General features: G+C 57.8%; 1 protein-coding gene across 1 annotated transcript in view; it reads right to left on the bottom strand.

Annotated features, from left to right (window-relative positions):
* ARHGAP8 (Rho GTPase activating protein 8) overlaps window positions 1–23,965 on the bottom strand; it is a 49,183-nt gene that overhangs the window by 5,160 nt on the left and 20,058 nt on the right. Inside the window, exons 5-10 of the mRNA XM_047066417.1 lie at window positions 23,646–23,732; window positions 20,195–20,293; window positions 18,956–19,066; window positions 4,467–4,540; window positions 1,836–1,913; window positions 950–1,078 (exon numbers count right to left, since the gene is read on the bottom strand). Of these exons, the coding sequence (XP_046922373.1) occupies window positions 950–1,078; window positions 1,836–1,913; window positions 4,467–4,540; window positions 18,956–19,066; window positions 20,195–20,293; window positions 23,646–23,732 (578 nt within the window). The remainder of the gene's footprint in view (window positions 1–949; window positions 1,079–1,835; window positions 1,914–4,466; window positions 4,541–18,955; window positions 19,067–20,194; window positions 20,294–23,645; window positions 23,733–23,965) is intronic.

Here is a 23,965-nt window from a genome sequence, read left to right as displayed (position 1 = left end):
GACACCCTGACAAGCCTTCACCTCCTGCCCAGCAGGCCTTTCCCTGCTTTCCTTCCAGTAAGTGCCAGACGCCCTGCAGCCACACCACCCTGCCACACCCGGTTCAATGACACGCCTGTCCCTGCGGCCAGCCTGAGCGCTCCTGGCGAGCAGGGCCTACGTGCTCACTCCCCTCCCGTCCGCAACCACCCCGCACGGGCCGTGGCAAGCAGGTGCCAGAGTCAAAGAGGAACATGTGTGTTCGGTGATAACCACTGCACGAGGGACGGCCCGACACGGCCGAATGGCTGAGGTGACTGGCGTTTTAGAGGGAGAATGAGGGCACAGGGAGGGGTGCAGGGGTTGGGGGGGGCCTGAGCAGAGTCAGGGAGGGGGTAGTTATCCGGGTGTGTTCATGGGAGAAACACGCTGCTCGTGTCCTGGGACGGGGTCAGCGGTGCAGGCTGGGTTAGGCCCCCACCGTCACGGGACACTGGGGTCTCCTTGAACCTCTACATCTCAGAGCCGGCTCTGGGGTCTCTGACACAGTTCTGGGTGTAGAAGATTCACATCCCAAAGGGCAGAGGAGGGATTTCTAACTGCAAGCTTTCTACGGTAACCGCTCGAAGAGGGGGTTCGGGGCCTCTGCCCCCCACCAGCCTCCACCCCCCTTCTACACACAGAAGTTGGGGTGCTGGAGGTGGGGGGCTCCCCCAGAGCAGGGCAGGGAGGGCCTGGAGGCGGCCCTTGGACCGGGCCGTGCACCCCGAACCCAGAGACGCCCTCTGCCACGCTGCCTGTCGCCCCAGCTGCACCCGACAACCCCTGCCCCCACCCACGGACGGTGGTGGCCCGGCCCGGCCACTGACACTTGTCCACGGGGTCGGACGGCAACAAGAAGAGGCCGGCAGCCCCTCCCCCCCACCCCCCAGACTGGCCCTCGGCGGGGCCCCCCAGGGCAGGTACCCACTGGTGATCCCGAGAATCTGCTCATAGGCCGTGAAGGTCAGCAGCGGCTGGGGAAGCTCTCGCAGGAAGGTCTTCAGGATCACGGCAGGGATGTGGACGTCCCCATAGTCGTCAAAGTTCACGGGCTTCCCTGAACACAGAATGTCACAAGTCTGAGTCCCGACGGGGCCGCGGAGTCCCGCGTCATGATGGGCCCCGACACAAACGGCTTTAGAACTCCCGAGGGGGAGACCTCTCGCCAGGCATGACCCTGTCGCCTGCTGGACCCGGGGGGTGCTGCTACCGTGCCCCCCTCGGCGCTCTGGGGCACCTGGCAGAGTCTGGGTGTGCCCCCAGTCCCCCCGCCGTGTGGGTCGGCCCCGCCTCGGATGCAGGTGCTCGGCGCACGGGCCTGAGGACGGCCAGTCCACACGCGCCCCGCGCCGGCCCTGTCACCGGACGGGCGAACCGTATGAGGGAGAGGAATGAGGAGGGTGGGCGGGGGCGTGAGCAGAGCTAGCCACCTCAGCAGTGTCGCTGTAGGGTGCTCAGCTCTGACACGGCCTCCCGACCTGCGGGTGTCGCCGCAGGCAGCCGAGAAAGCGGTGCCGGGCCCGCTGGAGGGGCTGCCGAATGGAGACTCCATGGAACATTTCAGACCACCTGTCCGCCTGCAATGACGGGAGAAGCCCTCAAGGCACAACGGCAGCGTGCGGCCACCTGCCGAGGGCCGGGGCTCCGGGCGCAGGCCTCGCCTGGGCAGCTGCCCGGCCCTGGGCTATGCTGGGGGTTGGGTGGGGGCGGGAGCCACGCTACCTTGGGCCTGGGGGCTCTGCGGCCGTGGAGGGCTGTGCAGGCCGGGCAGGCGGGAGGCCCAGGGTCAGGGGTCTCTGCGGGGACAGACTCACCTTGATTGTACAACCGCTGAATCTCGCGGATGGTGTGGACACTGGCCGATCTCCGGAACAGGCCCTCAGTGCGGAGTCCTAAGGAGAGAGAGCCTCCAGGCACCTCACAGGTCCTAGCACACTGGGTTTCTGGAACATTCCACGACTCCTCCTGCCCACGCGTCACCCTCCCGTGGCTGGCAGGGAATGCTCTCCAGCTTGGTTCATCCCCCCCCACCCCCCCCCCGACGCCCACCACCCACGATCCCCACCTTTATTTATTCCTCAAACTTCCAAACTCCCAACCCCACCTGACTGCCTACTTCCGTGGCCCCCGGGAAGAGAGAACCAAGTCAGACAGACCTGGAGTCCAGCCCAAGTCTGTCTCATCCCGCTGTGTGACCGCAGCGAAAGCACGTAGCCTCTCTGAGCTCAGCCACCCCGTCTACAGAGTAAGGCCCTGAGCCCCTGCCTCTGAGGGCTGCAGAAAGAATCGATGAGGCTGGATATGGCACACGTTCAAGCACCCGGGTGGCCTCCATACACGCTGCTTCCGCTTAGTCCCGCAGCTGCATCGACACAGGTGACCCGTCCAGTATGGCAGCCACGGGCCATACGTCATGATTTAAATTTACGTTTAATTAGCAAAAATTAAGTAAAATTAAAAATGCGGTCACCCGACGTGGGAGACACCTAGAAAGTGCTCTACTGGGCTATTGCCGCGAGCAGCTAGAGGCTACCGTTCCGGACGCGGCAGATACAGGGAGCACTGGGCTCCCTCCCCAGCCTCTTCTCCCTTCTGAAGCTGGGTCTGTTCAACGAATATATCCAGGTCGGAGCCGCCTATGCACGGACCTTGCCGGGCTTCACCGGGCAGCTTCCCACGGGGACTTCCCACGGGCCTGCACAGTCCGGCCTCTCCTGCCCCACTACCCCTCGGCCCCCTCCTCCGGCCTCCAGTCTGCCCCATGCTCCTTGCTCCTCCCGGCCTTTGCACGCGCTATCCCCTCTGCGTGAGTGGCTGGTCCCTCTCTTTTTTTTCCTGACAGATTGTAGTAGGAAAATTTCTGAGGTGGCTCCCAAAGTCCCGGACCCCGTGGGGCACACTCATTCTGCCCGGGATCCAAATACTTATCTAGGTGCCACAGGGAAGGGACTCTGCAGACAGGATTCAGGCCCAAGGAGCTGACCTTAAGATATGGAAGATCATCTTTGGTGGGCCTGACCTAATCAGGCAAGACTTTTAAAAGGGACCGGGTTCTTCCTGGCTACAGACATTTGAAGCATGGAGGCCGGACTCGACAGGAGGGAAGGTCTCTGTTGGTGGAGGGGGCCGCACGGAAAGGAAAGCGTGCAGCCTCTAGGAAGAGAAAGAGGCCTTTGGCCGACAGCCACCAAGGACACACAGGCATCTCTGCAAAGAACTGAATTTGGCCAACAAACTGAATGAAGGTGGAAGCGGATTCTTCCCCAGAGCCTCCAGAAAGGAGCGCAGCCTGGCGGGATACCTTGAGTTTCGCTTGCGAGACCCTGAGCAGCCCGGCCCCCATGTGCCTGGACTTCTGACCCGTGGAAACAGCTTTACAGAGGAGATCGCAATGGAGTCCTCTCGGTCGCGACCGTGAGCCCCCAGAACGGCGGCTGGTGGAGGGGGGGGTGCCGTTACCATGGCAACCCCAGCACCTCAATCAGGGCTGGATGCGGGGAGGTGCCCAAAGGGTACATGTTTGATCGTGCATTCATTCAACAAATACAATACTGAGTTCCCACTTCGAACTGGGTTTTTTATTTTTTCATAAATAAAGGACCTGATACGTTAAAAAGGGAGACACTCCCTCTCCCGGTTTCTGACAACCTGGTCTTACGCACTATCTTCTCTCTGCTCCCGAAACACGGAACAGAACGGGAGGTGCCGCGAAGGACTTCTCGCCAAAGTAGAGACCATTCTAAGCGACAATCAGATCCTCCGGCTAGAGAGGCGACAGCTCATAGAACTTTCTAGCATTAGGACATGCAGTTCTGAGGGCGCGCCAGGTAAAAGGCCCCCCAGGGCCCCCAGCAATGACGGCTCCCACTGCTCGTTGGACGCGCCCCCCCCTGCACCCTGCGGCACCTGCCTGCGGGGGGCCACCCCCCCCCCCCCAGCAGCCTGTTTGCCCAGAGAACTACGCTCCTGTCAGGGTCCACACTTTTCCTGTGGATCTGGGAACTCTGGCCTCGGGCAGGAGTCCTGGAGGAGCCACAAGGCGCACCCCCTCTGATCACCGAGTGCGCCCACCCCACTGGCGACAGCACCTGCAGACCAAGCTATCTATCATATCAAAGGGGTCTCTTCACGGAGAGCTTTACATGTATCATCTCATTTAGGCCCCAGAGCAACCCCGTGAATCAGGCACTGTCATGAACCCCATGGGGCAGATGAGGAATGAGAGGCCCAGAGAAGGTAAGTAACTGCCCAAGGTCACACAGCAAGTACACAGTAGAGCCGGGATGCAAACCCAGACATTCTGTGTGCCTGAGTCCATCCCGTGCTGGTCACCCTTCCCGCACGAGGCCCAGCCCCTCCAAGTCCCCGGTCTGCACGGTGCCCGGGACACGAGATGGGCCTCCCAGAGGCCCTCACACCCCTGGCTGAAGCCAGCTCTCACTTACCTTTCTCTCTTAGGTATGTCACTGTGAATCTCAGCACAGGAGGGATGAGTTCACCTTGATTTTTGTCCTTGAGGCTGAGGGAAAAGAAAAGAAAGCAGTTTTTACCTGGAGGTGACAGGTCCTCTCCACATCTCTGTGTAAACACAGGACCGAGGAGCCACACAGGGACAGACGCAGACTCGGTGCTCAGACAGTAGGTGTTCTGGTGGCCAAAAGAGAGGCAGAAATAATACACTAGGGCAGCAGCTGAGGGCCCCACCATGATACAGGGGAGACCTGGGGAACGGGGATGGCTTCACGTGGGGCCACTTCTGAGCTAGGTTTTGAGGTATGAGTAGGAGCTTGTGGAGGACCAAAGCCGGGGGGCGGGGAGCATTCCAGACAGGGGGGAAATGCACAGAGGAGGACCAGAGGCACGAGCGGATTTGGCCGTGAGGGCAGATCCGGGAAACCTGGACCACGTGCTGACCAATCAAACAACATGCCTGATGGAAACCTAACGTGCTGCCTCAGCTGCTAAGACCCAGGCTCCTACCGTGTTCATTTGGTAGAGAATTGATACACAAGGCAACTTTAAAACACAGCCACAAATACACCACCCCAGCCGGCAGAGAGGATGTGAAGTCCCAGCCGCCCACCGTGAGCATTCTACGGCCCCGCTGGGCTCCCGCGTGAAACGTTTTGTTTGTCTCTTTCTCACGTGCTGAACGCTCTTGCCCGGAAGGCGACATATTTGGGAGACGGTTGGATGGAGGGGAAAGCGCTCTGTGGTCAGACGCGCCTGCTGGAGTCCTGCTCTGTGACGGTCGTAGCTGAGAAGAGCATGTGTTTTGCGGTTCTCTAAACGTCCGCTAGGTTAGTTTGGCCGATTGTGTTCAAGTTTTCTAGACTGTTGATTTTCTACTTGTTCCGTCAATTACTTAGAGAAGGATACTGACGTCTCCTCACGTGTGTCTGTTTCTCCCTCGGTTCTACCACGTTTTCCCTCGTGGATTTTAAAGCTCTGTTACTAGTCTGTAACTTTTTAGGATTATGTCTTATTACGAAACGCCCCTCTTTGTCCCTGGGGTTATTTCTTGTCCTGCTTGGCCTGATATTAGTACAGCCACTCCAATTTTCTTTTGGTTGGTGGCTGCATGGCAGATCTTACTCTACCCTTTTACTTTTAATCTATAGCGTTTTATCGTTTTACATTTTAAACATCAGTAGGAGCTTCCTTTTTTGTAATCCAAACTGAGAATCTCTTTTAATTGGAATGTTTTTGCCATTTACGTTTAATGTAATCATCACGACTAGGTTTAGATCTAGCATCTTGCTATTTGTTCTTTACTCGTTTTCTCCCTTTTCTTGACTTTGTTTTATTCTTTAGGACTCAGGATGGAACTACCCCAGTGACCCTCCTGAGTCACCGGCTTACAGGTATTGGGACTTCTCCATGACCACATGAGCCAATCCCTTATAATAAATATCCTCTTTCTTGGTTCTGTTTCTCTAGAAAACCTACACGAATATGCTGGGTCTGTGTCTCCTGATCGGTTTTTCTCCTAGTTACGGAACACGTTTCCCTGCTCCCACCTTGTAATTTTTCTTTTTTAAATTTTTTTTTCAACATTTATTTACTTTTGGGACAGAGAGAGACAGAGCATGAACGGGGGAGGGGCAGAGAGAGAGGGAGACACAGAATCGGAAACAGGCTCCAGGCTCTGAGCCATCAGCCCAGAGCCCGATGCGGGGCTCGAACCCACGGACCGCGAGATCGTGACCTGGCTGAAGTCGGACGCTTAACCGACTGCGCCACCCAGGCGCCCCACCTTGTAATTTTTCTTTGGAAACTTTACACTGTTGGTTGCTGGGGTTTGTGTGTTTGTATTTGGTATTCTTTTGAACGGAGATGAACTTTGTTCTGTCTTGCATCAAGTCATTTGGGAACAGGTAGAGCCTTTCAAGGATCGCTTTGAATTTTGCAAGGGGGGCTCTCGAGCAGTCTTCAGACTAAGGCCAATGTAGCTCAACGGCTAAGACAGAAACAGCACCCAAAGCCTTAAGTGCTGACGTCTCCACTTTAAGTTGGGAGAACACTTACCACGCCCAGCCCTGTGTCAGCTCCAATAGCTTCGGGGCCCTACTGTTTTCCGGTGGTACTTTAATTTCCTTTTACATATAGACAGTTTAAACACTCAAAGACTTGAAGGGACAGTCTGTGGAGAACTCTCTGTGCAGCCCCCCCCCCCCCCGGAACTCTGTCCCACAAGGTCACCCACCCAGAGCCCCCAAACTCTGAACTCCGTTACCCCACTTCGGCAAGAGCACTGGAGCCTGTCTGGCTTCTCCCTGCTCTGCAGCCTGGAAACATCCCCCGGGCAGTGAGCCGGGGGAGTCGGAGGGTCTGCTCTGTTCGTTTCCTTTCTCTCTGGAATCACGGCCCCCTGCTGCATGCTGCCTGGTGTCTGGAAACACCTATCATGATAGGGCTTGTGTGTCTCTCTACGTTCGGGCAGGACGGTCAGTTTGTTCCATGATTCTGTCACGGCAAGAAGCAGACGTCACCGATATATTGTGAAAGGGTTTCCGGGGGCAGGGAGGTGGCCACACGCCTGGCCGCGGTCCCTAGCTCCCCCGGGTCTCACTGTGTTCCATCATCAAGTAGGACCCTTGGGGAGACGGGGACAGGAATGGGGCAGGTCTACGCCTCCAATCCTAACACACAAATATGGACCTCAGCCTCCTGCCTTGGCTCCCTGAGAACAGCCCAAAGTTCAGCAACCCCCAGCTCTTCTGGGAAAATCAGTCACCTCAACAAATACACAGCATCGTCCTTGCCGTGCACTTGCATATTCGTCATTTCGTTTGATTCCAACAGGGAAGGGGCGGACAAGACAGGCTGTTATTATCCCTGCTTCACAGACAGTGAACAAGGCATCCCAGGGAGAGGAGTTACATTTCTCTTTTCTTTTCTTTTTTCTTTTCTTTTCTTTTCTTTTCTTTCTTTTTCTTTCTTTCATTTCTTTTCTTTCTTTCATTTCTTTTCTTTCTTTCTTTCGCTTTCTTTCTTTCGCTTTCTTTCTTTCTTTCGCTTTCTTTCTTTCACTTTCTTTCTTTCTTTTGCTTGCTTTCTTTCCTTTCTTTTCTTTCTTTCCTTCCTTCCTTCCTTCCTTTCTTTCTTTCTTTCTTTCAACTTTATTTATTTTTGAGAGAGAGAGAAAGAGCATGAGCAGGGGAGGGACAGTTCTTCCTTTCTTTCTTTCTTCTTTCTTTCTTTCTTTCTTTCTTTCAACTTTATCTTTGAGAGAGAAAGAGCACGAGCAGGGGAGGGACAGTTCTTTCTTTCTTTCTTTCTTTCTTTCTTTCTTTCTTTCTTTCAACTTTATCTTTGAGAGAGAAAGAGCACGAGCAGGGGAGAGACAGAGAGAGAAAGAGAGAGAATCCCAAGCAGGCTCTGCACTGTCAGCACACAGCCCGACGCGGGGCTCGAACCCACGAACCGCGAGATCATGACCATGACCCCCGGGAGGGCCCGGGGGCAAAGGCAGCGCTCCGTCCCTGATTCCCGGAGATACGTGTGCAGAGTAACAGCACCCCTGCCCCCAAAATGCGCGTTAAAATGCAGCCACTGGCATGCATTCTCATCACAGCGGGACGCAGGCTGAAGGTAGCCAGGGCCGAAGGGGTATCATCTGGGCTTCCAGCCTCGCTGGAGCTGGGCTCCACCCGTGACGATTTTCACCGAAACCACCTCAGGCTGCTTCCTTCCTCATCTGCCCCGGAGCTCTCCGGGTGCCATCATCAGAGTGGCTGGAACTCAGATGAGGAAACTCAGGCTCTGAGAGGTTGAGCCACTCGACGAAACGGGAGCGGGGCCGGGATCCGAACCCAGAAAGGCAGGCTCCGGAAGCCAGCCTCTGAGCACAGTATGAAAACCACTACGCAGACGTAAGTCGCAGATGGGCAAGAGCAGAGACGGGACGGCGAGCATCCACTAAGGGCACACGCTTAGCCCGGCGCAGGGGGGACACCACCGAGATACACAGGCAGCCGGACGGAAACCAAAAGCGCGGGCTCTGGTATCTGACCTCCTGAGGCCAAATCCTGGTTCTGCCGCCGAAGCTGAGAGGCCCAGATACACCCCTCGACCTGCCCCCACACCCATGCCTCTATTTCCTCTTCTGTTAAATGGGACGATAATCGGACCTGCCCGCCAGAGTGCTTAACACCAGCAAAGCCGTGGGACAGGCCCCGGTGCTCCAAAAACCATTCAGTGAAAGTGACTTACGGAGCAAATGACGTCACGCCGTCCAAAGACGTAACGATTGCTGGGGCGCCTGGGTGGCTCCGTCGGTTGAGCGTCTGGCATTGGCTCGGGTCGCGATCTCACACTTCACGAGTTCGAGCCCCACATCGGGCTCCGCTCTGACGGTGCGGAGCCTGCTACGGATTCTCTCTTTCCCTCTCTCTCTCTGCTACTCTCCCCAACTCGTGCTTTCTCTCTCTGTCTAATAAAGTTGAAAAATTCTAAACAACAACAACAAAAAGGCGGAACAATTGTAAAACGGAAAATTGAACTAAAACTGGGGCCGGAGTCCCGACCGTGGACGCTTAAGCGGATGCTACAGGAAATGCACAGAAATTCTGGTCGCCCTCGGACCCCCCTCCCCGCTAAGGCGCTGGCACACCGCCCCCCTAGCAGGCCGTCTCCTCTTGTCCTCTCTCGGGGCCAGAGAGGGCAGCGGGGACCACCTCCCCACCGCCATCCCGCCCGTATAGCCTCGCGACCCAGATGGCGCTCACACGGGGCACGCGGCACCGTTACCCGTCCCGCCTCGGACGCTGTGGGCAAACGGAAACTCACCACCGACACCCAGTCTTTCCCACGTCTCAGGGTCTCAGGCCTCCGGGCTGGCTCCCAGCACACCCTGCGCCCTCCCCGCTGCAGGTACACCCTCCCTATTTCTCTTTCCAGGCCCAGCCAAAGCTCTCCTCCTCCAAGAAGGCCTCCTTGCTCCTCTCCAAAGAGCGCAGGCTCCGTGTCCGCTGTCCCCCAGCACCGTGTGGGGAGATTACCATGGACCGTCCCCACATAAGCCCAGGGGAGGCCCAGACTCAGAGCAGATGTGGCAACAGAGGCAGAGGTCAGAGCGGAGCACTTTGAAGGTGGGGGACGGAGCCACGAGCCCAGAACCCAGAAAAGAAAGCTGTTTTGACCAAGAGAATACGGCAGAAGCGACCGGCCGGTTTCCGGGCCTCGGCCTGAAGACTCTGGCAGTTTCCACCGTGGTCCCAGGGACCCCTGCCAGAAACCGCGAGCTGGCCCGTAAGAAGGGGGCCACCCTGGGCGTGTCCGGTGGGGAGGCCGTGTCCCAGCTGAGCCCAGCCTTCCCTGCCGCGCGCCAGGACGTGAGGCGACGCCTCGGACCCCGGGCCCTCCGGAGGAGCAGCCGGGCCACCACTGGACGCCACGGAGCGACCTCTGGCAGCGCCCCCCGGAGCACGCTTGCCTAGCTGGGCTCTGCCCAAATTCCCGGCCCCCAGAAATCAGGACGCGTAACAAAACGGCGGCTGTTTGAGACTGCTAAGTGCCGGGGGAGGGGGCTGTCGTGACAGCAGGTAACGGAAGACGGTCCAGAACGCGCAGCCGGGGATGAGCCACGCATCTGAGCCCACAGGCCCTGCTCCCGTATCTTGTCCGCTTAGTTTCTGTTGTGATTTCATTGGCCCAAATTCGAGATGGGCTGTGGACGCTGGGAGAGGCCCCAGAGCCCCAAGGCGGCCCAGCTGGAGGCAGGCCCGGGCCTAACTGAGATGTGCGGTCGTCAGGGGCGCCTGGGGGGCTCTGTCGGTTGAGCGTCCGACTTCGGCTCAGGTCATGATCTCGCAGTTCGTGGGTTCGAGCCCCACGTCGGGCTCTGTGCTGACAGCTCGGAGCCTGGAGCTGCTTCGGATTCTGTGTCTCCCTCTCTCTCTGCCCCTCCCCCGCTCACACTCTCTCTCTCTCTCTCTCTCTCTTAAAAATAATTAAACATTAAAGAAAATTAAAACAAAACCAAAAGCGTGCGGTCCTTCCGCCGCGATTCCTCGGGGGGATGCAACACCAGTTCTGTTCTTCCTCTGACCCCAGGGTTTACAGAGGACTCCCAAACACATGGCCCACATGAACAACCACGAAAACTTTGCCAACGGCACTAACAGGCCTATGCGTGTCCTGCTCTCTACGGAAAGCTGGTTTCTTGGTGGTTTCTCTTTGCAGGAGCTGTATGTCGGGGACACAAAGCAACATTCGGCCGGCCAAGCGGTCCCTGTGACGCGAGTCGTGTTGCCACGGGAATGCGGGCGGACCCTCCCCCCCACCTCTGACTTGGCCTCCCGTGTCCCCGAGAGGGACGTGGTGGCCTGGGACCCAGGCGGTCCCCTCTCTGCGTCCCCAGGGAGAGAGGAACGTGGCGGACGGGTGGCTCTCTTCCTCCTCCTGCTTCCTTTGGGAGCCAGAGCAGTGCAAGTCCTGGCCCTGCCCTCAGGAGGCGGGTGACCTCAGGCCAGGCTCCTAGCTTCCCCGGCCTCTGTTTCCCCAACTGGAAACCAGAGATGCTGGTGCCCTCCTCCCAGCTGCAAAGAGTAAATACTGAGCGACACAGAGGCCTGCGTTCAGCTACGAGTCAAATGTACCAACGATCGAAACCAATGGAGCTCTGGGGGCTGAGTGACGTCCCAGGCCACACGCGGGCGGCCCGTGTCGGACCAGGAAGCGGGCCCAGGACGCTGCAGTGACTTGCCCGGGGTCACACAGCTAGGGGGCCTGGGTCTGCTGATTCCAAAGCCTGGCGTAGTGAACGTTCTTGGGGAGGGGGCCCTGCTGAGACCGGTCAAACGGGCCGACGCTGATGAACTACCCAAAGACCCCCTTGCCTGCAGCTTAGCTCACATTTCTTTCTTTCTTTTTTTTTAAATTTTTTGAATGTTTATTTATTTTTGAGACAGAGAGACACAGAGTACAAGTGCGGGAGGGGCAGAGAGAGAGGGAGACACAGAATCTGAAGCGGGCTCCAGGCCCCGAGCTGTCAGCACAGAGCCCGACGCGGGGCTCGAACTCACGAACCGCGAGATCATGCCCTGAGCCGAAGTCGGACGCTTAACCGACTGAGCCGCCACCCAGGCGCCCCCACATTTCCTTTTTCTAAAGCAGGCTTCCAGGGTGGGGAGGGGCCTGTAAGATGGTGAGACACTGAGGTCCCAGAAGGGGTGTGCCCGAAGTTGCAGGGCCCCCAGCCAAGCATGCCTCCTCCCCCGTGCCCTCAAGGCGCACGGACCTCCAGCCGGGCACACGGGCCTCTCGTGGTGAGCCACGGAGCGACTCATCCCCTGGGATTCGATGACCGCTCTCGGCAGCGCAGAAACCCATGTCGTGGATTTCTCCTCCCTCCCATCGCCCACCCGCTGGCTCAGAGAGGGGCTTGCTCAGTGGCCTGGGTCAGTGCAGAGGATGACAACCGCCCCAGGGGCTCTGGATAAAGCGTGCTTCCTGGCTGAGAGGGGACGCCCAGGGCAGCAGCGAATCCTTTCTCACTGGGTCCCTCCCTGTGCACCCCCATGTGTGCGGGCCAAGACCAGGGTCAGGTCTCCACAAGGACGCACGGATTACTAGACCCACAGCCTGAACTAAAGTTCCAAGGTGCATGCGGCAGGCAGGCGGGGGGCTCTCCACAGCCGAGCGCTATTCCTGGGCCAGCACCATGTGCTCCCGGCCAACCGTCTGGCCCCAGAGGGCACCGGGGGTTCTCGGCACATAATCCTTGCTCGTAGCCCCTCCCCGCTGGGGACGCGCTGGGAGTGATCAGCAGGTTCCTGCCCTGGTTTTGCAGGTGAGAGGCACACGAGTGAGGACAGGCTGTAGCTTTGTAGCGATGGGAGGGACGGAGCGGGAGGAGCAGCTGGCCGGCCCGGCTGGGGACCCGGGCTCTCCCGGCCCTCTGAAGTGGTCATTGACCTCTCGGCCCCTCCCGGTTCCGGAAACGCCTCGCTGGGCCACAAAGGCGGCCGGGAGGTCACGGGCGCCCACGGAACCCGGCAGTGCACGTGGACAACCGCCACGTGCAGGGGACCGAGGGTGCGCCGGTGTGCCGCCAGGCCTGCTGGCTCTATCGCCGTGCCCGCGTGGCGACAGAAGACAAAGCCGGCTCAGAGAGGCAAATCGTTTCACCGGAAGTCACACGGCCTAAGGGTTCAAGTGAGAATCGGACTCCCAAGCCCTTGTAGCCGGAGCAGACCACAGCCTTGCATCCCGGGTCGGGGTCTGGTGGGACTGACCCCCCACCCCTGCACAGCTGGCCTCTGTGGGAGGTGGAGGAGGAACTGGCAAGTTTTGTATCGTTCGCAAGACCAGCCCCCAAAACTCCCCGTGGGGCGGGGGGGTCCTGGCAAGTCAGGCTGGCACACGACTTAGGAGCAGAGCCCAAGGAGGCCCGGCCCGGCCCCCACCCAGGAGGCCCTTCCCAAGGACGGCGGCTTCTGCTCTCCGGACAGCCACACGGTGCAGGAGACCAAAGACGAGTGTTCCCGGGCACCCCTCACTCCCTTCCTCGTGCAAGTGGCCGCTGGGTCAGCTGGAACCGTCCGCTCTGGGAGAGGAGCAGCTGGGAGTCACGTGGTCCTGCTCATTAACGAACGGCCCAAAGGGGACCTCTGCCTCCGTCGCCCCCACATCCCACTTCCTGCAGGTGCGGAAGGAGCGGGAGAGGTGTGGGCAGGGGGACCCACCCGCTTCCCCCCCGAGTCTGGAAGCCCCCCACCCCTCTCTTCTCCCACCTGCCCACCTGCTTCACCTGTACGTGCAGGACGGAGCACACAGGTGAGGGAAATGCCACCGGGAATCTCTTTTATAAAAGAGTTTACGGGTGTGACCGTTAGTGCCTCTTTCTCCCCCTTATCTGACTTAAAAGGCCACAGAGCAGAGCAAGAATTACAAATGTGTGCCAGTGGGCACAAAATTAAGACCTAGTTGGTGTGCCCATAACGACACAGAGGGGAGAAGGGACAGGGGACGAGTTTTGTGCCGTGGCGGCAAGGTGAGTAACGTTATCGCTACTAAGAACCAGTTTGTGATGAATGAAGCTGTGAACTCTAATCCCAAGACGCAAACTACCGCAAGTGACTCAAGAAGGAATGTAAGATCTGAGAAGGTATGACGCGTGAAGACACTGAACTGTCATTTTAAAACTTCCCACGAAGAAAAGCCAAAGACATTGCCGTATGAGGTGACCGCAGATCAGTTCTTACGAACACAGACACCAAATCATCCACAAGGTACCAGCAAAGCAAATCCAGCTACGTAGAAAGAGATTATCCACCAGGAACACATGCGATTTATCCCAAGGATGCAAGGTTCGTTCAACATAAAAACTGATCAATGTAACCGCCATATTATTAGAATAAAGGACAAAGCCTCTGTCATCGTCTCCATAAAGGCAAAAAAAAAGCACGTGACCAAATCTCACATCCCTTCATAGGAAAAAAACAAAACAAAACCCACCGCTCAATGAGCCAGGAACACAAGGGCTTTTCCTCAGCCGGATAAAAAGCATCTATGAAAAACCCACAGCTAATATCATATTTAATGCTGAAAAACGTAGCCACTTCCCGGTAAGAAGAGGAAAACGCAAGAATGTGTGCTCACCCCACTCCTTCCCAGCACTGGAGGTCCGGCCAGTGCAATCAGGCAGGAAAAGGAAGTGAACGGCACCCCGGATGAACAGGAAGAAGTGAAAGTATCTCTATTTACAGACGACAGGGTCTTGGATGTGGAAAATACTAAACAAAAAATCATAAAACATCCATAAGAACTAATAGATTTTACTTAGGCAGTAGGCTATAAGATCAGCTGACAAAAATCAATTGCATTTCTTTTTAAAAACACATTTTTTTTAATGTTTTATTTACTTTTGAGACAGAGAGAGACAGAGCATGAGCAGGGGAGGGGCAGAGAGAGGGGGAGACACAGAATCCGAAGCAGGCTCCAGGTTCCGAGCCGTCAGCACAGAGCCCGATGCGGGGCTCGAACTCACGGACCGTGAGATCATGACCTGAGCTGAAGTCGGACGCTCAACCGACTGAGCCACCCAGGCGATGGGCCACTGATTTTTGACAAGGATGCCAAGGCAATTCAGTGGCGAAAAGAACGGTGTCTTTAACCAACGGTCCTTGTGTGCGTGGAGTCATCCGGGAAGGCTTCCTGGAGGAGGAGACTATGAAGGAGGACTAAAGGCAGGCAAGCCTGGCAGCAGGAACGGGTTCACGTGGTCCGCACACCCTGTTGTTATGCCCCCCCTCCCCCGGGCCCTGGAGGTGGGGAGGGCATGGTTTCACCTCCAGTCACAGGGAGGGAAACTGGGGTTGCTTAAGTTAACCAGCCTGACTTCCCAAAGCTGGGACCTGCATCCCCCCTCTGCCCTGAGGAGGCCCTCCCTCTTTCCACTACCCCGTATCTGACCAGATAGAGCCGTACTAAGTGCCCACGTGCATTTTCTCTCTTCAGCGATGGCAAGGGCCAAAGATCCCTCGAGTCTCTGACGTCCCCCTTGATACGTTAACTTAATTAGCTTGTTCTAAGGTGACAGCTTTCTGTTGTGTGCTTCTGAACTTAACTCAGCAAATTAACATTTGTGAATAGGATTTGGTGATGAATTTTAATGACTTTCATTCATTCACAGTCCAAACAAATTACATATTTGGTACTCTATTTAATATGTTTATTGCCGTTTTATTGTAGTCGTTTGCAACGAAACGGCATAAAATATTAATTTAAAGAGGCAATCGCATGGATTATCTCTCAAAGTGGCACACACGACGTTTTCCAAAGGTTGTCCAGTGAGACTCAGCACTCCCTAAAGATACAAGGAACCGGGGCACCTGGCGGGCTCAGTGGGCAGAGCATATGACTCTTGATCTTGGGGCTGTGAGTTCGAACCCCACGTTGGGCGTTAAAAAAAAGACAAGGAACTGATTTTTACAGTTAGAACTGGCCCCAGAACAGGAATGAACCAAGACCTTTATAAAGGCATTTCTAATACCTGTCTTCGATCTGGTAACGGACATCTCTGGAGTTCAAACTCTGTCAACGCACCCTGAAAGACACCTGCTCAAGACAGGGGTCCCAGGGTGACTCCCCCATACTGTGCTCAGAGACATGGCTGTAGAAATCCACGAGGTAGAGGTGTTCCGTCTTTCATTTTTAAAGCTTTATTACACAGGGGCGCCTGGGGCGCTCAGTCGGTTAAGGTCCGACTCTCGGTTTCCCCTCGGATCACGATTTCGAGGTTTGTGAGTTTGAGCCCCACATCGGGCCCCACCAGCACGGAGCCAGCTTGGGATTCTCTCTCTCCCTCTCTCTCTCTGCCCCTACCCCGCTCACATGCTCTTTCTCCCTCTCTCAGAATAAATAAATAAACTTGAAATAAATAAAGTTTTATTATTAGACAATAGGAGACAGAAGTGGTTTGGAACAACGAAATCGGCGATCTGAAAGGCATCACTAGAGTCGTCAGACGAAGGGACTGATGACGGAAGCAGCACGGATACACAGGCCAGGCTGAAGGCGGAGACACAGACAGCAGAAGCCTCAGGCCTGAAAATCCTGGAGCCTGGGCCCGCGGGGGGGTGGGGGGGGGGCCCTTCTCACCAGCGCCCCCAGAGGGGCCCGCCGTCACTGCATCGGCCAGTGCCGCCTTCCCAGGCGGGCCGCAGGGGTGCCGGGGCCACACCCACGGGCAGGAGCAGGTCACTCCAGTACATATTGACAGCGGGTAAAGAAGGAAACTTTGGTAAATTTTTGTTCCGGATACATTCGGGAACACTGTAGGTCAACATATGCTGCGTTCGCTAAGTGCTTACAATATAGCTCTCCGGGGAGACCCCACCTGTGTGCGTGTCTGGGGAGGGGAGGCAGCGGTGAGACCCCAAAGGTCTAGAGCTGAGCTGTCCAGCGGGGCAGCGGGAGGGGGGCACATCAGTTGGGGCCGCCTGGGTGACACGGTCGGTTGAGCGTCTGACTCTTGGTTTCGGCTCAGGTCATGATCTCAGGACTTGTGGGTTTGAGCCCTACATCCAGCTCTGCACGGACAGTGTGGAGCCTGCTTGGGATTCTCTCTCTCTCTCTCTCTCTCTCTCTCTCTCTCTCTCTCTGCCCCTCCCCTGCTCATGCCCACACATGCACACACTCTCTCAAAATAGATAAACATTAAAAAAACTTTTACAGGGGCGCCTGGGTGGCGCAGTCGGTTGAGCGTCCGACTTCAGCCAGGTCACGATCTCGCGGTCCGTGAGTTCGAGCCCCGCGTCGGGCTCTGGGCTGATGGCTCAGAGCCTGGAGCCTGTTTCCGATTCTGTGTCTCCCTCTCTCTCTGCCCCTCCCCCGTTCATGCTCTGTCTCTCTCTGTCCCAAAAATAAATAAACGTTGAAAAAAAAATTAAAAAAAAAAAAACAAAAAAAAAAAACTTTTACATCAGTTAAAATTAAATAAAGTTAGAAATTCAGTGCCTCAACTGCACTAGTCACATTTCGAGTGCTCAACAGCCACAACCTGGCAGTGAGGACCATGTCTATCATCGCAGAAAGTTCTGGAAGGCAGGGCCTTCCTTTAGCTGTGGTGACACACCCGAGGTGCCGACTCCCACCCCCTTACCAGCCCCGCCCTCAGCTCCTTCTCCCAGGCCCCCCCCCAAGTACCTCCTTCCCCCACATACCTCTCCCTGCCCCACAGTCATTTCCTACACCTGCTATAAACTAATCGCTACAAACTCCGTAGTTCAAAACCACAGAAGCTTCCTATCCTGCACTTATGGGGGTGTCAGAAGGTAAAACAGGTCAACACGGCTGTAGTTCTACAGAAGCTCTAAGGGACGATCTGTTCCTTGTCTTTCCCAGCTCCAAAGGGCGGCCTGCATCCCCTGGCTCGAGGTCCCATGTCACTCCAACCTCCGCTTCTGTCCTCAGGCCTCTTCTCTGACTCAGACAGACCCTTGTGATGACACCGGGGCTGCCTGGATGATCCGGGATCATTCCCTCCCCGTCCCACGATCCTTCCCCGACTCACATCTGCGGTTTCTTTCACCATGTAAGGTGACACCACCATGGGCTCAGGATCAGGAAGGACACTGACGTCCCCGGACGCCATCATTCTTCCCACCACATCCTACCCCCTTCACTCTAGGCAAGAAGAAAGAGGGGGTCCCCAGCGTCTGTCTCCCCTGTGGCCCCGGAGCCCGTAGGAGGGAACAATGAAGGGTCCTTGTGCCCAGATGCCTCGGGAGGGACAAGTGACAGGTACGAGGCAGCACGTAGGCACCCCCCAGTGCCCCAGCCAGGACACCACCCCGAGAGTCTCCGTTCTCATCCCTCCAAACCTCATCGAGCCCCACTGTGGATCTTAAAGGTCACCAGCTTTTTGCGTGGGAAAGCACACCACATGCCACCTTCCGACACCAAACGACCGCCTAGTGGGCCCCACCCCCACCCTGCAGACCCTGGTCTTCCTACACGTGGTGTAGACCAGACCCGACCGCCCGGCGGGGCCGCGGGATAAAACGTCTCCTTTGTCCTCCGTCATCCCAGGTACCCGAGAGCCTGGCCAACCGCCCGAAGCAGAGCGCACGAGCACGGCCAAGGCACTTGTTGCCAAGCGGGGGAAATACCCAGAGAGGCTCCCGGGGCAGCCTGCTCGGGTGGGGTGGTGATGCAGGAGGGCCCTGGATACAGCCCAGAGCATCAAGGAAGGCTTCCCGGAGAAGGTGCCTCGGAAGGAGTCTCCGAAGAGAGGAAGCTGGCCCGGAACCCTTTTGGGAGGGGGCGTCAAAGGCCTGAGCTCACGTCATCCACCTCGCTCACCCCAGAAATAAGCAAACAAGCTGAGGTGGGGAGTGAGTTCAGGGTCGCGTGGCTAAGAAGGGGTGAGATCAGCCAGGAAGGGCAGGACACGCTGTGACACGAACACTCCCTGCTCGGGGGCTTAGACCCGACAGGAGCGCGTTGCTCCCTCGTGCCCGGCGTGGGCGTCAGCGGGAGGCACGCAGCGGTCACTCGGGCTGGCGTGACCACCGGCTGCCGTCACCACGACATGAACTCGCTTAGTGGCTCCCAAACTCCCCTCCCGACGTGGCCTGCCCCACGGTGGCGCCGGCTCGCTGGCCAAAGCAAAGAACAAGACCACGCTGCACTCCGGGGTGGTGGCACGTGTCCGGCCGCGGCCTGGGAGCCGGGAGCCGCCGCAGCCGGCGAGCAGCACCGAGCAGCGGCGACGAGAGCTCTGCTCGCCGCCGCCGGATCTCGGCGCGGCACGGCGGGAGCGCGCGCCGTGCACTCCCCGCTGCAGGGAAAGGGCGCCTTTCGCATTCTCCGCAGGGTAAGCTGGGCTGCGGAAGGCAAGGGTCTGGGGACGACCTCTCTGGGGCGTGGGAGTGTCCCACGGTCCCACCGAGGAAACGAGCAGGCCGCGGACCGGCTCACTTACTATTGCAGACTGACGCCAAACTGCTGGGTGGGCAGAGGGGGCCGCGGCGGCGGCGTCTTGGCGGGAGCGGGGACCTGGCCCCTGTGCAGGTTCCGGAGCTTCTCGTCGTATCTGCGGACACAGCAGAGGCGCGGCGCTCAGCTCGCGGGGGAGGAGCCTCGGGCCACGGGCCGGGTGCCCCGAGCCTCACGCTTCTGGGCCCATGTGCCGCACCACCACCTCACACGTGTGCAGCTGTGTGCGCGTGTGCATGCGCCCCCCACCCCACCCCCCGCCCCACAATCCCCCGCCGTCCTGGGTCTTCATCCCACCCCGGCACACGTCCAACCTCGCCTGCCAACCCTTGGCCAACATTTCACCCACGTCTCTGCTGGACACACCCTTTCCCAGCCTTTCCTGTCCCCTGGAAACTCACTTCAGCAGTCACCTCCTCCTGGAAGCTCTCCCTGATAGTCCCCTCCCTAGTTGTTCTCACGGACTTGTGGTCCCCACCGCGTGGGAGCATTCCAAGGGCAAGGTCACTGCCTACACCGCTCTGTGTGCCCGACTTCCGGCACGTGACCTGGCGCCCAGAAGAGCTAACATCTCCCCTGCCCCTGCAAGGCTGCCCACCTCGATGCGGCTTGGCGAGGACCCTGCTCCCTCAGCGAGCCCCTGGAGTGGGGACTGCAAAGGGCAGAGGGTGCCTGGCAGGGACTTGGAGACCAGCCCCTGTGCTGGCTGTGGGGCCAACCGGCCACATGCCTTCCTCTGCTCCCCTGACCCCACGGGAGAGACCACAGAGCCACATAAAATGAAGTGACAGACGCACTAATAGGGTTTCAGCAGAAGCCACGGCGGGGGGGGGGGGTGAGGGGGGGGGGCGGGGCTGGTTTCCAGAGCACCTGCCACTGCCTCGGGTCGCTTCATTCCACACACCCGAGAAATTCCCCTAATTCTCTGCTCAAAAGCAAAAATGGCAAATACCAAGGCAGCAAACTGCAGCTACGATCACGGCTTATTTTTTAAAATCAGTTTGCGACGCGGGGAGAGAATAACCTCCGGTGTCCCGCCAACGGCCTCCCGCAGCCTCGTTTCTCTGCGTCAGCAGCCGGCATCTTTGTTGACGCCGCAGATTTCTGGGCCGGATCCGCTGGGCGCACGTTTGGAAATTAAGCCTTCCACGCTGGCGGGACTGGACGGAGGCCCGTGGAACCACGGAGGTGTTCTCCCCGGCTGTCGGAAGAGGGTCTGACTCACCGCAGGACCTCGGGGGGGACGATCAGCTGGCCGTATTTGAGGTGTTCGCGCAGCTCACTCAAATAGTTGAAATAAATGACTTTTCTCCCAAACTTATGACTGGAAGGGCAGAAGCAAGAGAATAAAAACCGATTAGGTGGCACCAGAGAGACCAGGGGCCCGGGGGGAGGGGCGGTGGCGGCAGCCGAGGAAGAACAATGCGGGCGTTTTCCGTATTAAGTGAACGTTAAGTGCTGACGCCAGAGAAAACCGGGCCATAACGAAAGCAGCGCACGTCTGCAGAGGTTTCGCTTTCCTAAGATCTCGGATGCGCCAAACACTCTTGAGCGTCTCATCTGCATGAAAATAAATAGTTGCCTCCAATGTGAAGCTGCCGTGAGTGAATCTGCACAGATCCGGGAGATGCAGGGAGGGGCCCAGAGGGCCTGCGGTTCCCGCTTGGCGGTGGCTTCCCTTTTGGGCACCCCTCCCTCTTCCAGGCTCCCGTCGGGGACAGGGACCAAGAGAGACACTGGTTTCTCTCCAGGACGGTGGCCCCCAAGAGGCCACACCGGAGCGAGCGTCACGGAGACAACCCCCCCCCCAATCCACCCACCCACCGCCCAGCGCCTCAGTCCTCCCTCGGAAACGGGTCCTCTCCCCGAGCGAGACCAGCCAGGCGAATGCCCACTGGCCGACACCTGGTGGGCACCGGCACCTGGCTGCCGTCAGTAACGCGTCCGTTTCCTGAGCTGCACGGCGGGTGCAGAACAGGATCCGGCGGGTGAGAAGCCACATGCCCGGCCCGGCCCTGCTCCTGGCAGGCCGCCATCACCTGTCCCCTGCCGCGGCTCTACTGAAGTGCAGCCGGCTTCCACAAAACTGCACGGATCTCACGTGCACAACGCGGGGAACGTGAACGCAGGCACACACCGCGATGCCATCACCACGATCGAGGGACCAAGCATATCCGTTGTCTACCAAGCTCTCCTGGGCATCCCTTTGCTCTGTGTGTGTGGTCAGAACACTCAGCAGATGTGCCCTCTTGACAAATCTTCAAGCGCGGGACACCGTGTTGGCCGCCGCAGGCTCCACGCTGGCCATCCAGAGCCCAGCAAACTTCTAGAACCTTTCTTTCCCTTCTCTAACCGAAGCTGAGCTGTTCTACCGGAAGGCAGGCTGGAGCCCAGAGCCCGCAGGAGGCCGAGCCGTGTGCGCTGGCTCCCCCTAGTGGATGAGTGGGAATCAGACCAAGTGCCCGGACCCCCAGCCACATGCCCCTAAGGGCCGAGGGGGCCTGACCATCTCCCGTGAACCGCCTGTGGGTGGGGGGACAGAGAGCTTCCAAGCTGCAGGGAGGCCTCTGGTGCCAACCCACACTGCCCGTGCAGGAGCGCCCCCCACTTTCGCTCTCTTTCTGCCTGACCCCCTCTAGCATTTGCTGGTCCCCAGGCTCTGGAGGGCAGATGCTTCCTGCCTCTCATACCCGGAAAGACCTCGGGGCAGTCCAGGCAGGGGAATTCAATCACCAGGCCCCACCTCCAGAGGTCTGAGTCAGGAGGTAGGGGCTGGACCCGGGGAAACCCCTGTTCATGGGCTCTGGAGAGCCTCTGGACTTGTCCTCCTCATTTTCAAATGAGGACTTCAAGGCTCAGAGAGGTCAAGCAGCTGCCCAAGGCCACACAGCCAGAGCCCAGTCCCGGCTCCGGGGTCTCCAACCCTCAGTCCTGAGGTTCTCTCCTGGCACCTGCTTATGTCCATGCCTGAGGCGGGATAAGGGGCAGAACCACACAGGGAATCCCAGCTGAGCCATTACTCACGGTGTGACCTCAGGCAAGCTGCTTAATCTCTCTGAGCATTAACCTCCTCTCCTTTGGAAGAGGGAAAATACAGCTGATGTCATAGGATTGTTTTGGGGTGCTATGCACGTACAGTGCGTAAGAAATTGTAATTAAAGTAATCACAAAAAGATAATAAAAAGGTTTTTTTAAAAAAATGAGTCCGGGGGCGCCTGGGCGGCTCAGTCAGTTAGGCGACCGGCTTCAGCTCAGGCCATGATCTAATAGTTCGTGGGTTCGAGCCCCGCGTCGGGGTCTGTGCTAATGGCTCAGAGCCTGGAGCCTGCTTCGGATTCTGTGCCTCCCCCCGTCTCTGCCCCTCCCCTGCTCACGCTGTGTGTCTGTCTCTCAATAATACATAAACGTTAAAAAAATTTTTTTAAAAAATGAGTCAGGAGATAGGGGCTGGGCAAATGCTAGCAGCAAACATTGAGCATTGGCTTTTACCAGGCAGGCCCTGTTCTAAACATTCCGTAATACGTTGTTGCGACAGGATCAGTACAGCCGCAGTCTGTCTCCCGGGGAAATTAAGGCAGAGGGAGGCTGCATGTCTTGCGCAGAGGAACAGGTGATCAGAGGCGGGGCAAGTCACGCCTGAGCTCCAGAACCACCGCAGCCTCTGGGCTGCCGCACTACAGAGTGGGAGAGGGGTTTTCCCCCAAGAACTGGAGAGGTTTCTAGAACTCTCAGAGCTTTTCTAAGGTGAGTGCCAGCACCCAGGAGCAGGAGAACATCTGAGCGGTCTTCTCGGGCACTAGGGTAACGGGCACTGGCTTTCTCACGTCAGCCAGGGACGGGCATGCTGGTCCTGGCTAAACAACGGAACAGACGAACGAAATCCCACCGTCCCAACAGGTGCGTGTGTGGCTGCGGCACAGGCAGCCAGGTGGGAACACTGACTGCGTGGGAATCCTCCTGAAACGAAGGAACTCTGGCCTCAGAAATCTCTCCCCACCTTAAACGGGAACAGACTCAAGGCTGCCGTTCCAGGCATTCTCCAAGTGGCACCTGCAGATCTGGGAACCGCAGCCGGCCCCAATGACAGGGCCACACGGGCCACACTCTCTGGAACGAGCGCTGGTCTGAGTTTTGGGAGTCCTTGTAGTGAATCATGAAACACGAGGTGGTATTGGGGACCCCCAGCGCAGATGCATGAAGTAGGTGCTCAGGCCAGGGCGGGATTTAAAATACCAGATACAGGGTCACCTGGGCGGCTCAGCTGATTAAGCGTCTGACTTCAGCTCAGGTCATGATCTCGCGGTCCGTGGGTTTGAGCCCCGCGTCGGGCTCTGTGCTGACCGCTCGGAGCCTGGAGAGTCTGCTTTGGATTCTGTGTCTCCCTCTCTCTCTGCCCCTCCCCTGCTCCTGTTCTGTTTCTCTCTCTCTCTCTCAAAAAATAAATACACATTAAAAAAAGAAAAAATAATAATAAAATGCCAGGTGCAAAGCTCGCAGCTGTCGTAAGCTGGCGTCCTGTTCGTGACCGTCAGCCGTTGTGACCCGCCACAGCCGTGGGGCGGGCAGAGTGCCCCAGGGACGAGACCGCCACGGTGCCACAGAGGGAGGGCCGTCCCCCCGCCCCACGGGATGCAGCCTCCTGCCCCGGTGAGGTCCTCGCCTAGAGCACCACGTACCTGATGAGGGGTTTGAAGACGGTCCACAGGACTTTGATGAAGTTGGTGGGGTGCACAACATAGAGCGCCTTCAAGTTCTTTTTGTACCTGAGGAGGGAAGCGTGGGAGGACTTCAGAGCGCTACACCCCGCGCCCGAAGCTGAGCCCTGACTGTGAGCCTCAGAACCTTCGCTGTCCGAACAGAGCCACTTTAAGGACGTTGGCCCAAAAGCAGGAAGGGGAATCAGGACCTCCCGTCCACTGGCACCACCTGGCACGCACACGGCACTTCACCGTTTGCGAGAGCAGAGCCCCCTTGCGGGCGCTCACCCAGGGGGAGG

The sequence above is a fragment of the Lynx rufus genome, unplaced genomic scaffold (genome assembly GCF_022079265.1).
Source record: "Lynx rufus isolate CCGP_SWC_20201006 ecotype Redwood Valley unplaced genomic scaffold, mLynRuf1.p SCAF_7, whole genome shotgun sequence".
Taxonomy (NCBI): domain Eukaryota; kingdom Metazoa; phylum Chordata; class Mammalia; order Carnivora; family Felidae; genus Lynx; species Lynx rufus.
This window is presented reverse-complemented; position numbering and strand designations above follow the sequence as displayed.